Below are 21,098 nucleotides of genomic sequence, written 5' to 3' on the forward strand. Positions count from 1 at the left end.
AATCCTGATTTTAATTTTGAAGCTGAAATGAATTGTAGACTAATCCAATTGCTGGAAACATGCAAAAACCATTAATAGTTTTAATTAGGGAGTCCATCTCATTCTAAGTTTGTGGCGATTAAAAGAAAGTTACTTCTTGAATCAAGGATAATATTTTGTTTCGATGAGAAGTCTGTAACAAGAACTACAAAATTATTCTGCTGTATTCCACCTGACTAAAATAAAGAGATAACACTATCGGAATGTCTAAAAATCAACCAACAGCCTAGAGAATTTATGATGAAAACTAGGATAGCAAGATAAAATCTGACATTGTAATAGGAATAAAACCAAAGGTAAAGTTGCCCTCGTGCTACCAGACCACAGAGCTGCTCTCTCTTATTAGAGAGAAATGACTAATGGTGGTTTAACCTGAGGTTTACCATTGCTTCAGGCAAGGAGACAAGTTGGGAAGGAGGATTTTGCATGGTAACCCCAGAGCACATTTTCAGCTCATATCATATTAGTGATCTAACTCACATATTGAAGGAGTCTTGAGCTTTGTTTTGCACTTCAATTGAGGATACTCCAGAGTGAAATCTACTGCTGTACTTGACTCGAATTCCTCCTATTGGAGGTAAAATCTATTCATCTGCATAAAAATACAGCAAGCCCCAAAACTAACAGCAGCAATTTGAAGCTAAGGCAGAAACTCGGCAGTCATCCAGCTGTTTAGAACTGCACTCACCTGGTGTCATTCATAACTGTCTAGCCATAGCCTGAGAATCACCTGCAGTGAAGTATCTTCCTAGTCCCTCTGGCATATTCCCAAGGAACTATATCTGACTCTATACTATTTCCCACCTACAGTCAGTCTTGTAGTGACATCATCTGAGCACATCACATTCCATTTGTATGCTGAGGATACCTCACTACCACCATTCATAACATCGCCACTGTCTCAAAATTGTCTGATCGGATAACCAGAGATTTCTTTCAAGTCAATATTGGAAAGACCAGAATGAGCCATCATCTTCAGGCACTGCCAGAATCTCCATCTCCTAACCACTGATTTCATTTATCTCCCAATTCTGTGTCTGCATAAGACTCTACCAACTTGGTTTCATATTTAACCCAGAGGTGAGTTTCCAATCATACAGCCATTTTGTTATTAAGACTACTTACTGCCACCTCCATAACATCACCCAACTCTACTCATCTCAGTACAACTATTGCTGAGATCTTCATGTTACCCTAAAACCTGGCCATTTCAATGCAATTACTACTCAGCTTCCCAGTTTCAAACTCCATAAACTTTAGGTTCATTTGAAACTCTGCTATCCATGTGTGAACTTACACCAAGCCTGGTTTACCCATCACCCACGTGTTCTCTGACTTACGATGACTCTGGATTAATCAATGCCTCTATTTTAAAACTGTTATTCATATTTTCAAATGATGTGACACGTTCCCATTTCTGTAACCTCTTTCATTCCTAGAACCCTCTGAGGTATTATGCTCCTGGTGATGTTAAGCCTTCAATCATCGACCCTAATCTCACTTTGTATACTTAAATATCAAATTCTGTTTGATATGACTTCTGTGGCATGCTTTGGGCTTTTAATATATGGAAGGTCCAATATAAATACGAAAGGTGGTTCTTGGTGGTGCTGTTGGTGGATAGGAAAGTGAACATAGCCTATATTTTCATCCTTCAAAATTAATTTCAAGTTTATGTTCAAATTATATGAACACCATATGTGTTTGCACATTGTTACTCAATTCTGAGCATTACAACTTCAATGGCCTATTACTTTACTGATTTGATTTTTTAGGTTGACCAAATGCAGTTTTGATGAACTAAAGTATTTTGCAAATATTTTTCAGATTGGATAGGAAAATTGGTTGAATCATAGATTTTCTCCTAAGCTTTTTTGCATTATATCAATTGCCCTTTAAAGTGTTAACAATCATAGTTACGCACATAAACATCAAGACAATATTACCATCAGCACCTCACCTTGCAGTGTCAGCTCTGCCACTGCCTTCAACTTCACTTAGGCCCCTCAAAAGCAATCAGAATTAAGGTTCAGTGCAAATAGAGGAAACAAGATAACAAGTTAGAAATATGAAAAATAAAGAGGTTAAGAGAACCTGGACTTTCATTAAATGACAGTGAAACAATTATACAACCTTAAAAACATACAGGATAAATAGTTCTGAATAAGGTCAAGTTACAGATGGTTTTGCTAGGAACAAAATGTTGTAAGCTCTTATTTTATAACTGAGTTCAAAATAAATACAGGAAAAAAAGCGGCAAGCAAAATTATATATCCAGCTTTTCAATTTAACACTAATTTGATAATGTAACTAGGCAACTTAATCTTGGCTCTTGAGGGCTTAAAAACAAAATGACAAAGTAAAATACAATTTATTCCAAGAAACGAAATGCATTGTAAATACAAAAACAAACAATATTACTGTTCAGATGTTATTCTGAAACTTCTGTCAGGGTATTTACTGGTACTATATTATTGACAGTCAGATGTGAATTATCCAGATACCCAGCTAATGTCCAGGGACCCCGGTTTGAATCCCACCATGGCAGATGGTGGAATTTGAATTCAATAACTATCTGGTCTTTTCTTAATTAAGAGTGTGATGATGACCATGAATCCATTGTTGATTGTTGGTAAATCCATCTGGTTCACTTATGTCCTACAGGGGAAGGTAATTGCTACCACTACCGGGTCTGGCCTACAAGTGACTCCAGCACCACTAATCCACAGCAGAATGCTTGACTCTTAACTGTCCTGGGCAATTAGGGATGGGCATTAAATGCTGGCTTGGTGAGCGACCCCCTCATCCCATGTATGAACAAAAACAAACTAGAAATCTGGAGTCAACTCAGTGTTATTTAATTCAGTGTAAGCACTGTAGACAGTAATCCCAGTACTTCAACTAATTTTCCTTCTTAAATGTATGTCAAGAAAGTGCAGATTGACTGTTTTTCTCTGTGGTGCATTTCTGGAGCAGGATGACTACTAAAAATCAGAGACTACACTACAAAACAACTCAATGAAGGTTTACATCTTGATACTTTTTTTGACAAAACTATTTCAATGGACTTTGAATTATACTTATGTGGCCCAAATACTTGGTCATAGCGTTCAGTCTGAGGAAGGTTGAAAGCAGTGAAAATGAAAAAATAAAACGCAAAGGTGGGGACAGCAGAGGGTGCAAAGAGATATGCTCATTCACATTTTCTTAACCCAATTCTGTCACATCATACTGTAATTATGCCGTACATTTAATGGTAGTGTTTGGGGAAAAGGGTTGTTGAAAAAAGCAAAGCTGGATCATCTGACTGCCTTCATTTGCAGAGTTTTGTCTTTTGTGACAAAACAAAATACGCTCACATGAATGAGTTTTGAAATGAAAGAAAATCAAGTAATGTAGGATAATTCAGAGGAAAGGATGGTGCCAACGGTCAGCACAGGCCCTGTCCTCCCCCAAGAAATAAAGACAAAAATAAGACAAGATATGGTTGTACAAACAGTTATTACTCTGATTATTTTTGGCTTAAAATCAAAATATACATCTACTCTATCCCATTATAATTCTTATGCATTTGCTCGTGGAAGGGGGAGTGTCACCAGCAAGACCAGCATTTACTACTTATCTCTCATTGTTCTCGAGGAGGTGGTGATGACCTACCTTCTTGAGCTGCTGCAACCTGTGTAGTGTAGATACACCCACAGATTTTGGGTAGGGAGCTGCAGGATTTTCAACCAGCTATTATCTACTTATTCTCAAGAAAATGACCGCTTTTGGGAGGTCAACATATCAGATCCAGTTTATAAATTATTCAGACATTGGTCGGCAAATGTCTCCGCTTCAGTTAGCGATTCAACTTTTATAAATAGCAGTTGGAAAATTTTCCATTTACAATTGAGGATACTCATTGAAAATTCTGACATATTAAATAACCCCTTCCAGGAAATGTTTTAAATATCTAATCATCGAGACTGACTATAATTTCTCATCTTTCTGATTGGTTATGACCTCCTCGTTGGAGCAAGCCTTTTGTTCAGTTATACTCAGAAAGTGCAAATTTCCTAAATGTGCCAAAGATAGTCCCAGAGAGTGAAGACCATTGCTCTGGTTCTAGATTCTGGGTGAAATCCAGTGGGACACTTACATCTGGTAGGTGCAGGTACCCATATCCCCATCACATCATTTAGGTTGAGAGAGTTTATAAACCCCTCTTGCTTGAAAGACTAACTATACTATTGACTGTTATAAAGCTACGGAAGGAATATTTATCTTGGCCTGTCAACTGGCAATCAGCCTGAGAACAATGATGGAAGAATTCTAAAAGTGTGAACATATGGCAACACGCATACTTCCGACTTCTATTATCCTTTGAACAATGAACCATGAACATTTTACTTCGGGTAAAAGAAAATAATCAAAGTTTGCTGTTGCCTTTTGAGGACAAGCTGAAGGTTGATACATGAGAAGAAGTGTTGGTTGACACCTGAACAATTCTGACAAACATTGGTCATCCGCACTCTCAGCTCGCGTTAATGTCAGAATAAACTAGGATGCAAGAAGAAGTTTATTAGCAAAAAAAAAGGGAAAGGGAAATATAATGCCACTCACTTCAACCCTTAAATTGAAGCTTGTTCAAAAGGTCTTCCAATTATGCAAGTTTGACTACTGCATCCAGACTCACAAAACATTTGGATATTGTTTTTCATTTTAAAACAACATTCCTTCTAAATCTGATCTTTTGACTGATAAATCTATGCATAGAACCATCCATTCTCAACCAAAGACTGAAATGGTTTATGGAAATACAAAGGAATGATCATGAAAGGGCTAAAATGAAAGAACTCAAAATAGGCTAGGACACAGAAAAGAAGCTACAAAGTATTTTTGACCTGATACCACTCTCACAATAAGGGGGTGATTCTGTTCTCTGTTGCTTGGAACCAACTTAGTCAAGGGGAAAATTACAACATCATAACATTCATTGTAAATAATGAAGTGAAATCACAGAATTCAGTCAACTGTGAAGCTATGTTATAATCTCCATCTATATTTTTACTGCATATTAAACAGGTTTTGAAAAGATTTGTAAATGTTTCAAATCTACCATTTAGCAATACTCTTGTATATTTATTTCACTTAAATGACAAATAATAACATTATAAAAAGATGTACATCAAAATGTATCTATTTTCCTCAAAATGCTACTCTTCAATAAAATCATCTGAAAACACAGCAGTAGTTTCCTTGTTGCTGATAATACCCAATTTTATTTCTCATGACCCTTCCCACTGTTGCAAAAGTATCAGACTTATGGTATGACATCCAATATTGGGTGAGCAACAATTTATCATAATGTTGAGCAGAGTGAAACTACTGTCTCCAGTCCCACCACAAACTCTACTCAATAACTACCAATTCCATCCCTTTCTCTGAAAATCCTAGGTTGATTGACACTTTTTGTAAATTGGTGTCATGTTTGACTCTGAGCTGAGTTTGCGATCAGAGACATAACCCTGTGCCATCTCTGAAAATGCCTAATTGCACCTCTTGTAGCATGGTCAGAATCATCTGCTGCTGAAACCCTCATCATGCCTTTATTATCTCTACATTTGGCTATTTTAATGCATTCCATTGCATAAGCATGTGCCTTCTAGGATTTTAAAAAACTGGAAAATGTGATTCATGTAATATGCCAACTATTCAAATCCCTGAAATCACCAATGATAGGCAAATAAAACATCATGCAACACAAGGTTCTAACCCTGCTCAGCAAGCACAAATTAAGGCACACTGAATAGATGCAAGCAATATTTGGTAGAGACTCCATGACAATGGTGTTGGTCTAGTGGGTATTACTGTCAGTCTATCAACACAGAAACTCGGCTAATAATCTGGGGGCCTGGGTGGAATCTGTAATTCAATAAAAAATATCTGGAATTAAGAATCCACCTATGATAGTGGTCAATTGTTGGGAAAAACCCATCTGGTTCATTAGTGTTCTTCAGGGAAGGAAATCTGCCATCCTTACCTGGTCTGGCCAACATGTAACTCCAGGCCCACAACAATGTGGTTAACTCTGAAATGGCCTAGCAAGCCACTCAATTGTATCAATCACTATGAAGTCTCAACAAAGAAATGGATCACTTTGCATTGGCCTAGGCACCAGAATAGACAATGGCAAAAACAGCCCTGATGGCCCTGTCCTATACTGGGATTCAACTTCCTCATAATACGTGATAAAATTCTACTGGCCTCCTCAAATACATGCTGCCATGCTAGCCTTTTGCTTTGTATGCACCAGAACACCCAGATCCTTTCACATCTCAGAGCTCTGTAATCTATCACCGTTTAGATAAAGTAGTTTTAAAACATTTTCTGTCAAAATGGACAATTTCACATTTTCTTCCATTTGCTAGATCTTTCTCCACTCACGTAATCTATATCCCTTTGTAACATTCTTATGCTCTCTCCACAACTTAATTTTGTATCTGTGTGTTATCAACAAATTTTGCAACCATAGTTTCTGTCTCTTTATCGATATAAACTATAAGCAATCGAGGCATCAACACTGATTTCAGTAACACACTATTCAGTCAAAATCCTAAAAAGATCCATTTATATCTACATTCTACTTCCTGTTAGCCAGCTAAATTTTCTATCAAGTCAAATATGTTATACCTACATCATGAGATTCTGCAATAACCTTTGAAGGCACTTTGTCAAATGTCCCTGGAAACGTAGGTTCAATATATTCACTGGTTCCCTTTTAACTACATAACATGTTATTTCTTAAAAGTGGTACAATGGATTAGTTAAACATGATTTCCCTTGGGCAAAACCATGTTGACACTGCCTGTTTACCTTCAACTTAGTAGTATTGGACAAGAATGAGAGATCAAAGTTTTGGGCTAATGGGTGGCAGATTTAAAACAGAGATGAAGAAGCCACTTCTCTCAAAGAAAGAATCTGGAATTCACCACCTCAGAGTGCGGTAGACAGTAGGATACTGAAGAGATTTAAGGAAGAGATATATAGACTTTTCATTAGTGACAGGTTAAAGGGTTACACAGAGAGTGGATAGAAAGTAGAGTTGAGGCTAAGATGAGATCAGGCATGATCATAACAAAAAGGCAGAGAACGATCGAGGGGCTGAATTACCTACTCCTGCTCTTAGTTCTTATCCAAATGTCTTGCTACGACCTTTTAATAATTGCTTCTAACATTTTTCCTATGTCAGATGTTAAGTTAACTGGCCTAGTTAAGCTTTCTGTCTCCCCTCCCTTTGTGAATATGGAAGTTACATTTGCTATCTTTAAACCTTTTGGGACCTTGCCTGAATCTAGGGAGTTCTGGAAAAACTAGTAGCCAAAGTTCATACATGCAACACTGCTAGTTGCAAACTCATTGTTTGCATGTACATGTTTAAAGTTGTGTTAATTTTTTTCCCATTCTATTATAACAGATATACTCAAACAAGAACTGCAAGTATAAAATATTATATGGTTGAATTAATTTTAAAAGTCTTTACATTACAGCCCAAAGTTTATGATACTTGTCAGAGCACAGTACTGAAGACACCAAGGACAGGATTTTGCATTTTGGGTTAGGGTACTCACATTGGGTCAAACACAGGCTTTAACTCCAATACTCTTGCTGGGAACAGTCAACAGAGTGTAACTTTATCTGAATTAGCTGGCAGCAATCAGCAGATGCCGTCATGGTTCCATGAGTGTACAGGGGTATGGAAGCTGCAAGGGTGATGAGAGGTCCTTCAGATTATAAGGAGCTGAATCCTGATGGTGCAGTTAAGGGAGAGGGGGCTGCCTTATCCTGAGGTGCCCTCTCAGATTCTGACAAAGTGAAGAAAATGGCCACCGCTCTGGGCAATCATTAGGTGGACAATTCCCTCCATAGGATTGTTCATTCCAGTAAACCATCAAGTTAGCCTCAGAATCATGTACACATCACTCTAAAGGAAGGATGTGAATGTACCTGAGAGAATGTAGAAGAAGTTTTAAAACAGCAATTCCAGAATAAGAATTGAAGAAGTTGGGGCTGTTTTCCTTGGAGGGGGAAGGCAAAAAGGAGATTTGATAGAAGATTTTGTAATCATAAGGGGACTAATAGACGGGGACTAATGTTCTCTTATATAAACGAATCAAATGCAAGAGACATAGATAAAAGTTAATTACAAAAGCAGCAAAAGTAATGTGAGGAAAAAAACTCTCTCAAATAGCAAGTAGTTAGGGTCTGGAAGGCACTGCCTGGAAATGTGGTGAAGGCAGATTCAATTGAAGCATTCAAGAGAGCATTAGATGCTTATTTCAATAGAAACAGTGTCCAGGGTTATCAGGTAAAGGCAGGAGACTGCATTTAATCATAAGGTTCTTTCAGAGAGAAACAGGTACAATGAACCAAACGGCTCCTATGCTGTAATGATTATGTGATTCAGTTCCCATCTACATTTACAGCAGCATGTACACGGGCCAGTGTACTCTAGTAACCGATGCCATTCCTCAGGATCACACTGGATGGTGAAGCAGGCTGAATGGTCTCATTCTGCTCCTATTTCTTATGTTCAAATAAACATTAACCATAAGCTTGATCAAGACCTCCAACTAGAGGGGCATCACCGCCAGATATCTTCTTACTGGTTGCCTACAAGCATCAACTTGCTGGCAACTCTGGACAATTAATATCTTGATAACTTAAAAGGTATCTGTAGTCTTCTTACTGCCATCCTAGTCATGATCACCCAATTCAGAATAAGGATCAAATCAAGGAACATTGTGGTTTGCGTGGATCAGCCATTGTGGCAGCTTTGTGAAAGTAGGCTAGAAAAGCCACCTTACATTTTAATGATCATATTATGAATTTTACAAAATTGATAAGTTTTCAATCAGCACTGCCTTGGTTATTATGTGGCAGATTGGATGCTCCATTCCTTATTAAGCTTGCAAAGATCAGGTGGTTTTACAATCAAAGGGTGATCTGCTCCACCAGATTATCATCCAAATTCTAATCTGGAAAATTCATGGTTCCCTCAAATAATAAGGTTTCTGATGAAATAATGAATTTGAGCAGCCTTACTATCTGGACCATTCAAGATTATTAAAGCAGACTGTGCAATTTTATAATGACACGGAAATGCAAATGAGTGAGATGCTTTAGTTCCTGAAAGTTGAGAAGTAGAGGATACAAAAGCAAGCAAAAACTCAATGTCAGCTTGATGCAAAGCATTGGTTGGAGCTTTGTTTGAAGTTTTGGGTATTCCATTTTAGGAAGGCTATAAAGCAGAGGTAAACTCCAAATACAGGAAAATCATTTTAAAAATATAGATATGAAAATTCTGTGGGGGTTTGTCCACTAAAGTTCAGAAAGCTACAGAGATTGTGTTAGAAGAGTTGTGAGAAGGGAAATAGTAGTAGATATTTCACTTGAGAATGAAATGTTAACAGTAGCAACAAATATGAAAAGAAAACTGAAGCAGAGACCAGAAAAAAAATTTTCTGCTGCTCAGTGTCTTCACCTGAATTTTTTTTATAGTAGTTACATGAATCAAAACAAATCTTCAATGAGAAGGAGAAACAAAATACCAATTCTTATTCATCTCACTTACTCTCAAGTATAATGATAGATGAATTACCACAAGTCACCACCAAGGGAGCTATTGTTAACAGTTTATAACTAAGACAGTGAATCTGCTATAAAATATTCTTTATGTAAATAAGAGAGGACATTGGGCTGTGGGGCGGGGAAAGTTAATACACTTTTTATTACTTCTACTCAAAACGCAAAAGATCATTGAACATTTAGAATCACTCAGTATCTTACCTGCGGGCAAATTTGGACGTGATCTTGCTTATTATACCAGTGGAAGTTCCTCTTCGAGCTTGTGAGAGGGCACCAGTATCATGTGACAACGTTGGTGAAGCTGGTGGTCCATTGTACGTGGCAGTTCGTCGTTCTCGTAACTGCCCTCCGTGAAAAGTGCTTCGGCTGGAGCTTCCTCGAGGGAAGTGGGTTCGATCTGGAGTGGTAGTGCTAATACTGTGTGCAGAAGGAGAAGCAGCAGGGACCCTTTGGGCTGCAGTGCTGAGTACAGAAACAAAAGTCGACACATAAATTGTAATTCATTATGAATTCCTAAAAGCTGCTCTCTCAGTTTCTGCAATGTGAGAAGAGTATATTGTTCAGGGTGTAGATTTTAAACACATTCTTCAAGGTAAGGCAAAAAATGAGTACAACTTTGTTTTGATTAAATCTATGCAAACAGACAAATTTACAATGGAACCTAATAAGTGCATGATATAGGGATTGTTGCTCAACTGAATTAAATAAAATTAAATTTCTTTCTATAATTAAAATACAAGAGTACAGAAAAGTAAAGCCTTAGTTGCATTAACATCAAGTGAGCTGAATTGAGGCAATAAATTTGTGTTTTTAACCTATTCTCAGTTCATCCCTTCCCACAACAAAAACATACTTATCTATGCACAAATATCTAGTCGCTTTCACTCAGATCATGTGCACAAATTGGAGAGATTTGCACAATTTCCCCCCAGTGAGAACAGCAAACTTTAGATGCTCCATAGCAGGAACTTTATAAATGTACCAAATGTTTTGAAAAAAAATCTTCAGTTCAAATAAAATGTACTCCCAGCTGTAAATGTGAGTCTGGATCTGAATTTTCTTCATCAGTATAATACCAATGAAGATTTTTGTTTTAAATATTGCTTTCCACTTAACCTCAATTTGGAGGGCAAGAGACTTTAAGAATAAATGGTCTATGTTGTAAATCTCTGGTAAAGTAAAAGATGAAACAATGTGGGAGTGGAAGAATTGTGTCAGACAGGATTTTTCATCAGGACTTGGAAATTCTGAACTTCACACTCCATACTTGGAACCTTGTAAATACTTACCTGGGCCGGTAACTTTCACTGCTGTCTTCAATGGAAGGGAGCGTGACCTTGATTGGATGCCCAGAGGCTGACATGGATTTCTGGTGTCGAGGTCGTGCTGATGGTACTCCAGATGACACTGCAGGGCTTGCGACAGATGTGGAAGTACTGCTTGCACAAGCAGACATTTCAGTTAGGCTTATGGGTCGAGGCAAAGAGAAAGATAGAAGCCAAAATGTAACACAAAATACCTGATCAAACAAAGTGGCTCTTTGTAATCAGGGCTCTTCACGTAATGTTTGGGTTTCACATAATTGACATGACTACAATAATGGGCAGTGTGGTGCTGGAAAAGCACCGCATCGGAGGAGCGGGAAAATCGATGTTTCAGGCGAAAGCCCTTCATCAGGAATGAGTCAGGGAGCCTCGGGGGTGGAAAAATAAATGGGAGGGGGTGGGGCTAGGGGAAGGTAGCGGAAAGTGCAATAGGTGGATGGAGGTGGGGTAAAGGTGATAGGTTGCAGGAAGTGTGGAGTGGATAGGTGGGAAGCAAGATGGACAGGCAGGACAGATCATGAGGCCGGTGCTAAGCTGGAAGGTTGGAACTGGGATAAGGTGGGGGAGGGGAAATAAGGAAACCTATGAAATCCACATTGATGCCATGGGGTTGGAGGGTCCTGAGGGGGAAAATGAGGCGTTCTTCCTCCAGGCATCGTGTGGTAAGGGAGTTGCGATGGAGTTGGCCCTGGACCTGCATGTCCTTGGTACAGTGGGAGGGGAAGTTGAAGTGTTTGATCACAGGGTGGTGGGACTGGTTGGTGCAGGTGTCCTGGAGATGTTCTCTAAAGCACTCTGCGAGTAGGCGCCCTGTCTCCCCAGTGTAGAGGAGACCACATCGGGAGCAACGTATGTAGTAAATGACATGTGTGGAAGTGCAGGTGAAACCTTGGAGGGCGTGAAAGGCTCCTTTGGGGCCTTGGACGGAGGTGAGAGGGGAAGGTGTGGGTGCAAGCTTTGCAATTCCTGCATTGGCAGGGGAAGGTGGGTTTTTGGGGGTTGTGGTCCTGACGAGGTAGTCATGAAGGGAATGATCTTTAAGGAAAGCAGATAGGGGTGAAGAGGGAAATATCTCTCTGGTGGTGGGATCTGTTTGTAGATGGTGGAAATGGCAGAGGATGATGTGATGTATACAGAAAATGAGCACTAGGGGGGTTCTGTCCTTGTTGCAGTTGGAGGGGTGGAGTTCAAGGGTGGAGGTTTGGGAAGTGGAGGAGATGCGCTGGAGGGCATCATCAAATCCACCAACTTCCACAGCTACCTGAATTACACCTTCTCCCACCCTGCCTCCTGTAAAAATGCTAACACTAATTCCCAATTCCTTCACCTCCGCTGCATCTGCTCCCAGGAGGACCAATTCCACAACAGAACACACCAGATGGCCTCCTCCTTTAAAGATTGCAATTTCCCCATAAGATGTCAGTGTTGATTTGGTCATTGTTGATGGAGATGGAGCAGTCCAAGAAGGGCAGGGAGGTGTCTGAGATAGTCCAATTGAATTTAAGGTCGGGGTGGAATGTTGTTGGTGAAGTTGATGAACTATTCAACCTCCTCGTGGGGGCACTCAGTGGTGCTGATGCAGTCATCAATGTAGCGGAGGAAAAGGTGGGGAATGGTGCCCGTGTAACTGCGGAAGGTACACAGTTCCACGTCCCCGACAAAGAGACAGGCATAGCTGAGGCCCATACGGATGCCCATGGCCACCCCTTTTATTTGGAGGAAGTGGAAGGATTCAAAAGAGAAATTAATGAGGGTGAGGACAAGTTCAGCCAAACGAATTAAGAGTGTCAGTGGAAGGGTACTGGTGGGGATGTTAGGACAGGAAGAAACGGAAGGCTTGGAGGCCCTGGTCATGGCGGATGGAGGTGTACAGGGACTGGGATGTCCATGGTGAAGATGAGGCATTGGGGGCCAAGGAAATAAAGATCTTGGAGGAGGAGGAGGGTGTGGGTGGTGCTCCGAACGTATGTGGGGAGTTCCTGGACCGGAGGGATAGGACAGTATCGAGGTATTTGGAGATGAATTCGGTGAGTCAGGAGCAGGTTGAGATGAAGGGTCGGTCAGGGTAACCAGTCTTGTGGATCTTGGGTAGGAGGTAGAACCAGGCAGAGCGGGGTTCCCGACCTTTCCATCAAGACTCTCGCCCACCTTCCGAGGACTCCTTCGCCTGCCTCCAACACACCACATCCACCTGATACCCTGTGCCGGTCTGTTACCCGCCCGCGACCTCTTTATTTCCAACTGCCGCCGTGATATTGACCGCCTCAACCTGTCCACCCTACTCACCCACTCCAATCTCTCATCCTCTCAATGCGCAGCCCTCCACTCCCTCTGCTCCAATCCCAACCTCATCATCACAAAGGGGGGGGTGCAGTGGTCGTTTGGCGCACTAACCTCTACACCACTGAAGCCAGGCGTGAACTTGAAGACAACTCCACCTACCGCCCCCTCGACCACAACCTCACCTCCCATAACCAAACCATCTCCTAGACCGTACACAACCTCATCACCACAGGGGATCTCTCACCCACAGCTTCCAACCTCACAGTTCGGGAACCGTGCATCGCCTGATTCTACCTCCTGCCCAAGATTTTTAGGCCTGTCTATACCAGCCAACCCATCGTCTCAGCCTGCTCTTGTCTCACCAAATTCATTTCCACCTACCTTGATACTGTGCTATCCCCCCGGTCCAGGAACTCTCCACATACGTTTGGGACACCACCCACACCCTCCACCTCCTCCAAGACTTTTGTTTCCCTGGCCCCCAACACCACACCTTCACCATGGACATCCAATTCTTAAAAACGTCCATCCGCCATGACAAGAGCCTCCAAGCCCTCCATTTCTTCCTCTCCCAAAGTCCCACCAGTCCTCACTCTCAGCGGAGCAGGTAAGGGCTGTTTGGCAGTGGCTGCTTGAAGGCTCGGTGACGTTTGTTTAACGGTTTAAATTTGATAGTTTTTTTTTAATAAAAGCGTGGAGCGGACCCGGAAGCTGGTGTAGCGCAAGCTTACCTGGGTAGGTTTTTTTCCCTATAAAAGCGCGCAGGAGAGTAGAACAGGGACAGGATTGGCTGTTGCAGGTTCCAGGGTTTAAATGTTTTAGTAGAATCAGAGGTGGGGGTAAAAGAGGGGGAGGTGTGGCATTGCTTGTCAAAGATAGGATTACAGCGGTGGAAAGGACGATGGACGAAGACTCGCCATCTGAGGTAGTTTGGGCTGAGGTTAGGAATAAGAAAGGTGAGGTCACCCTGTTAGGAGTTTTTTACAGGCCTCCTAATAGTCCTAGAGACGTATAAGAAAGGATTGCGGGGATGATTCAGGAGAAGAGTGAAAGTAATAGGGTGGTTGTTATGGGGGACTTTAACTTTCCAGATATTGACTGTGAAAGCTATAGCTCGAGTTCGTTAGATGGGTTGGCGTTTGTTCAATGTGTGCAGGAGGGTTTCCTGACACAATATGTAGACAGGCCAACAAGAGGTGAGGCCATACTGGATTTGGTTCTGGGTAACGAACCAGGCCAGGTGTTAGAATTAGAGGTAGGTGAGCACTTTGGGGACAGTGACCACAATTCGGTGACTTTTACTCTAGTGATGGAGAGGGATAAGTGTGCACTGCAGGGCAAGAGTTATAGCTGGGGGCAGGGAAATTATGATGCGGTGAGGCACGACTTAGGATGCGTGGCTTGGAAAAGTAGACTTCAAGGGAAGGGCGCAATTGATATGTGGAGCTTGTTCAAGGAGCAACTATTGAGTGTCCTTGATAAGTATGTACCTGTCAGGCAGGGAGGAAAGGGTCGTGTGCAGGAGCCGTGGTTTAATAAGGAATTGGAATCCCTTGTTAAAGGAAAGAGGGCGGCCTATGCGCGAAGGTTCAATTGGGGCGATTGAGAGTTATAAGGTAGCCAGGAAGGACCTGAAGAGAGAGCTAAGAGCAGCAAGGAGGGGACATGAAAAGTCCTTAGTTGGTAGGATTAGGGAAAACCCAAAGGCTTTCTATAGGTATGTCAGGAATAAAAGAATGACTAGGGTAGGAATACGTCCAGTCATGGATAGTAGTGGGAAGTTGCGTGTGGAGGCTGAAGAGATTGGGGAGACACTGAATAAATACTTTTCGTCAGTATTCACTCAGGAACAGGACATTGTTGCCGATGTGAATACTGAGTCACAATTAATTAGAATGGATGGCTTTGAGGTATGTAGGGAAGAGGTGTTGGAAATTCTGGAAAGGGTGAAAATAGATAAGTCCCCTGGGCCTGATGGCATTTATCCTAGGATTCTCTGGGAAGCAAGGGAGGAGATTGCAGAGCCATTAGCCTTGATTTTTATGTCCTCGTTGTCTACAGGAGTAGTGCCAGAAGACTGGAGGATAGCAAATGTGGTTCCCTTGTTCAAGAAGGGGAGTAGGGATAACCCTAGTAACTATAGGCCGGTGAGTCTCACTTCTGTTGTGGGCAAAGTCTTAGAGAGAATTGTAAGGGAGAGGATTTATGAACATCTGGATAGGAATAATGTGATCAAGGGTAGTCAGCATGGTTTTGTGAAGGGCAGGTCGTGCCTCACAAACCTTATTGAATTCTTTGAAAAGGTGACTAAGGAGGTGGATGAGGGTAAAGTGGTAGATGTGGTGTATATGGATTTTAGTAAGGCGTTTGATAAGGTTCCCCATGGTAGATTACTGCAAACAATACGGAGGTATGGCATTGAGGGTGAGTTGGAGGTTTGGATTAGGAATTGGCTGGCTAGAAGAAGACAAAGGGTAGTAGTTGATGGTAAAGGTTCATCTTGGAGTGCAGTTATTAGCGGTGTTCCGCAAGGATATGTTTTGGGACCAGTGCTGTTTGTCATTTTTATAAATGACCTGGAGGAGGGGCTAGGTTGGGTGAGCAAGTTTGCGGATGATACGAAAGTCGGTGGAGTTGTTGACAGTGAGGAAGGATGTGGCAGGTTACAGCGGGATATAGATAAGTTGCAGAGCTGGGCAGAACGGTGGCAAATGGAGTTCAATGTGATTCACTTTGGTAAGAGGTGATTCACTTTGGTAAGAGTAACAAGAAGATGGGGTACTGGGCTAATGGTCGGATACTTGGTAGTGTGGATGAGCAGAGGGATCTTGGTGTCCATGTACACAGATCTTTGAAAGTTGCCACCCAGGTAAATAGTGCGGTGAAGAAGGCATATGGCGTACTGGCTTTTATTGGTAGAGGAATTGAGTTCCGGAGTCCTGAGGTCATGTTGCAGTTGTATAAGACTCTGGTGCGGCCGCATCTGGAGTATTGTGTGCAGTTTTGGTCGCCATACTATAGGAAGGATGTGAAGGCACTGTAACGGGTGCAAAGGAGGTTTACCAGGATGTTGCCTGGTATGGTAGAAAGATCGTATGAGGAAAGGCTGAGGCACTTGGGGTTGTTTTCATTGGAGAAAAGAAGGTTTAGGGGTGACTTGATAGAGGTGTACAAGATGATTAGGGGTTTAGATAGGGTTGACCATGAGACCCTTTTTCCACGTATGGAGTCAGCTATTACAAGGGGGCATAGCTTTAAATTAAGGGGTGGTAGGTATAGGACAGATGTTAGGGGTAGGTTCTTTACTCAGCGAGTCGTGAGTTCATGGAATGCCCTGCCAGTAGCAGTGGTGGACTCTCCCTCTTTATGGGCATTTAAACGGGCATTGGATAGGCATATGGAGGATAGTGGGCTAGTGTCGGTTAGGTGGGCTTGGATCGGTGCAACATCGAGGGCCAAAGGGCCTGTACTGTGCTGTATTTTTCTATGTTCTATGTACCCTTCCACCGACACTCTAATTCGTTTGGCTGAACTGGTCCTCACCCTCAATAATTTCTCCCTTGAATTCTCCCACTTCTTCCAGAGGAGAGGGGTAGCTATGGGCACCTGCATGGGCCCCAGCTATGCCTGTCTCTTTGTCAGCTAGATGGAACAGTCTATCTTCTGTAGTTACACCAGCACCATTTCTTCCGTTACATTGATGACTGCATCACCACATGACTGCATCGTGCTCCCACGCGGAGGTTAAACAGTTCATCAACTTCACCAATACATTCCATCCTAACCTTAAATTCACCTGGACCATCTTAGATACCTCCCTGCCCTTCCTGGACCTCTCCATCTCCATCAACAGTGACCGACTCAACACGGGCATCTTCTACAAACCCACTGACTCCCACAGATACCTGGATTACACCTCCTCCCATCCTGCCTCCTGTAAAAATGCTCTCTCTTATTCCCAATTCCTCCACCACCACCGCATCTGCTCCCAGGAGGACCAGTTTCACCACAGAACACACCAGGTGGCCTCCTTTTTTAAAGACTGCAATTTCCCCTCCAGTGCATCTCATTTCCTGCACCTCCGCCCTCAAACCCCACCCCTCCAGAATCTCCCAGTCCTCATTTCCACCCCACCAATCTCCGTATACCTCCCATCATCCTCTGTCATTTTCACCACCTACAAATGGACCCCACCACCAGAGATATATTGCCCTCTCCACACCTATCCGCTTTCCGTAAAGACCATTCCCTTTGTGACTACTTCATCAGGTCTACGCCCCCCAACAACCCACCCTCTCCTCCCAGCACCTTCCTCTGCCACTGCAGGAATTGTAAACCCTGTGCCGACACCTCCCCCCTCATCTCTGTCCAAGGCCCAAAAGGTGCCTTCCACATCCATCAAAGTTTCACCTGAACTTCCACATGCCATTTATTATAACCGTTGCTCCCGATGCGGTCTCCTCTACATTGGGGAGACAGGACACCTACTTGCAAAGCACTTCAGAGAACAACTCCGGGACATCCGCAGCAATCAACCTCACCACTCCGTGGTCAAACTCCTCCTCCCACTCTGCCGAGGACATGCAGGTCCTGGGCCTCCTCCATCGCCACTCCTTCACCACCCAACGCCTGGAGGAAGAACGCCTCATTTTCCGCCTTGGGACCCTCCAACCCCAGGGCATCAATGTGGATTTCACAAGTTTCCTCATTTCCTCTCTCCACACTTTTATCCCCAGTTCCAACCTTCCACCTCAGCACTGCCCTCATGACCTGTCCATCTTCCTTCCCACCTATCTGCTCCACCCTCCCTTTGACCTATCACCTTCACCCACACCTTCATTCACGTACTGCACTCTCAGCTACTTCTTGCCAGCCCCAACCCCCCTCCCATTTATCCCTCCACCCCCGAGGCTCCCAGTCTCATTCCTGATGAAGAGTTTTTGCCAAAACGTCGATTTTCCTGCTCCTCTGATGCTGCCTGACCAGCTGTGCTTTTCCAGCACCACACTCTCGACTCTAATCTCCAGCATCTGCAGTACTTACATTCGCCTAGCAATAGTAGGCAGGCTAAGTCTGGCTTACTCAGTAATTTACAGGCTAAACTTTATATTCTAGTGTAATCAAAGTTTATGGAGGAAAAGGCAGGAAAGTGGAGTTGAGGTTTTTCAGATCAGCTGAGAATTCACTGAATGGCAGAGCAGATTCAAAGGGCTGAACAGTCTACATCTGCTCCTACATTTTACTAGCATATAGCTTCTGCTTTTTGAGAACAAAACATACTATTTTATGGGATGTAGGCATTGCTGGCAAAGTCAGCATTTGTTGCTTGTCCCTAAATGCCCTTGAACTAACTGACTTGCTAGATGTTTTCAGAGGGCAGTTAATTCATATTCCTGGTGACCCAAGGTCAATGCTGTCGATCTAGGATTTAATCTGTGCCAGGCTTAGTGAATACAGCAAATTTTCTTCCCTAAGTGATATAAGTGAACCAGACTGGTTTTTATGGCAACTGTCACTAATTTCACAGTCACCATCATGGAGACAACTTTTCAGTTCCTGATGTATTCATTGAATTTACCAGCTGTCACAGTAAAACCTGAAGCTGTGTCCCCAGAATATTAGTCTCTGGGCTGCCAATCAATTGACATTACACTAATCCACCATCTCCACCACACTGTCGTAGATTGTAGGCCACTCATCCACAGGTGGGAAGAAAATATTGCCACTGCCTATATGAGTGGCCTATTTCAGCACACTATGCACCCAGATATTTACACACCAAAACTAACCAAGCTGTTGTAAAACAGCTTGAATAGTGACACTGAACAGAAACAGATGTCACTTCAGAATTTGAAAACTGTCCTGTTGGTGCTAGAAATCTGAAATAGAAACAGAAAATGCTTAAATACTTAGGCAACATTTGTAGAGGGACAACAGAGCCATCTTCAGAATGGTCTTGGTTCTCTAGTTGCACACAGGGAGACAGGCATTAACTGCAGTGGCAGAGCTATATTGCCAAAATAGGGCCACTTCTCAGAATTTACTTCTATTATTGGTTCCACCAGTTGATTTAAGACCTAACAATTTTGTCAATCAAAATGAATTTAAAAAATATATGACCTGAATAGAACAAAACATACAACACCTCAAAACATTTACTGACTGCACGTACCAATGTAGCTTTTAGTCCTTTCTGTTCTGTCACTACCCTTCATAACTCGGATGAAACAACTGGCAGTAGTGTTTCATGTTTAAAGTCAACTGCTTTACCTCATTCAGGACAGAGGTTACACACCCTCCCACTTGTCCTGCCGCAGTATTAACAATCTTCTAAAAAATTGTCCAAATTCTCACAATGTAGTATTGTTTAAAATTCTTGTTTTTAATTAATTTCATCAGCACTGAAAACTTCGCTACCTTTTCTGCCAAATTTGTTTTGACAGTGCTACTTACCTTCTGAAATTCTTGATTAGCCCTTAAATGTCATTAGTAATATCTGTTGTGTTAATGTTTTTCTTCCATTATTTAGTACTTTTATGAATGGTACTTGCTGAATGTGGAATCAATTCATGGCTCAAGATTTCAGTTCCAAAACTCCAAAACCAAGACACAAATATAAGAAAATTGGTCTCACATGACCAGAAGAATAACTGAGCAGCATGCACTCAAAATTAAAAGTGACGATTTACAAATATTTCTTTGCTCATTGACACCTCCAAACCTACTACTACCCAGGTATATCATAGCATATTACCACCAGGTATATCACAGCATATTACGATCCAGGTATATCACAATATATTACCACCCAGGTATACCATAGTACACCAAACAATAGATAAACACTAGCAATGGCAAAGAATCATATGGTTTGAGACTAAATAAAATGCTTTTTCCCTGATTCACTGAAAGTAGAATTTTGGATCCACTGAAGACAGAAGTTTATGGTATAGGAAGTAGTTATTTCGCATGTTATGTCTATGGTTCGACTCAAAGTGGAGTTACTCAGTCCCATTCCCCTGGTAATGGCTGCCTCATAATTGTCTAGATTTTCTTCTTCAAATTTTTTTTTAAGATTCCCTACAAGTCCACAGAGCAACCCAACCAAACCCATTCCCCTACATTTAGACCTGCACCTAACACTATGGACAATTTATCAAGGCCAATTCACCTAAAATGCACATCTATTTATTGATTTTCCTTTTTAAAATGATTGTAGATTCTGCTTTCACCACCATCTCTGGATTTTCCATGTTAGGATTCTCATTCCACATGTCATCTGAAATGAATGTTTTCTTAATCATCTTAATGGGTCTGGACACCCTCCCTAAAGTATGGCATATAAAACTAAACAATTCAAACATTGTTTACTCTAAGTTCGAAGGAGCAAAAAAAAAACCCCAGAAAATTGTGTTAACATTATATATGCTTCCAGGGTTTCTCTGGTTTTTCTTCTAAAGATATGACAAGCGGGTGAGAGAATACCAGTGGAAATTCACGGCCAGTTGGAGCAAGTGATGTAATAACTCTTGAAACTTTAGCGTTACCACTGTTTTTACTTGATTCTCCTATTCACAAAATTCAGGATTCCACATTGTATTTAAAAAAACAAAAAAAGACAGCACAATATTTAGTGTTTCTCTTTTATCAACTCACTGCTACTTTCATTAAAGTGAACTCCAAATATTTGTTAAGCATAATGAGACTTTTTGAATTGTGAGAAGGAATAAAAAGCCTTTAAGGTGATTTAGACAAGTTGAATTATTAGACATTTTTGGCCGATGCTGTGCAATGTGGATAAGTGTGAAGATATCCACTTCA

General features: G+C 41.8%; 1 protein-coding gene across 4 annotated transcripts in view; it reads right to left on the reverse strand.

Annotated features, from left to right (window-relative positions):
• Positions 1–21,098, reverse strand: part of LOC122552804 (serine/threonine-protein kinase MARK1) — a 217,075-nt gene that overhangs the window by 3,363 nt on the left and 192,614 nt on the right. The window contains exons 15-17 of one of the 4 annotated variants that reach the window (XM_043695766.2): positions 10,959–11,135; positions 9,871–10,131; positions 2,000–2,044 (exon numbers count right to left, since the gene is read on the reverse strand). In XM_043695766.2, coding sequence (XP_043551701.1) covers positions 2,000–2,044; positions 9,871–10,131; positions 10,959–11,135 — 483 coding nt within the window. The remainder of the gene's footprint in view (positions 1–1,999; positions 2,045–9,870; positions 10,132–10,958; positions 11,136–21,098) is intronic. The other 3 variants (XM_043695767.2, XM_087991312.1, XM_043695768.2) reach the window with 3 other exon arrangements.

The sequence above is a fragment of the Chiloscyllium plagiosum genome, unplaced genomic scaffold, assembly GCF_037043375.1.
Source record: "Chiloscyllium plagiosum isolate Xiang-an unplaced genomic scaffold, Cpla_swu_hap1 HiC_scaffold_10, whole genome shotgun sequence".
Classification (NCBI taxonomy): Eukaryota; Metazoa; Chordata; class Chondrichthyes; order Orectolobiformes; family Hemiscylliidae; genus Chiloscyllium; species Chiloscyllium plagiosum.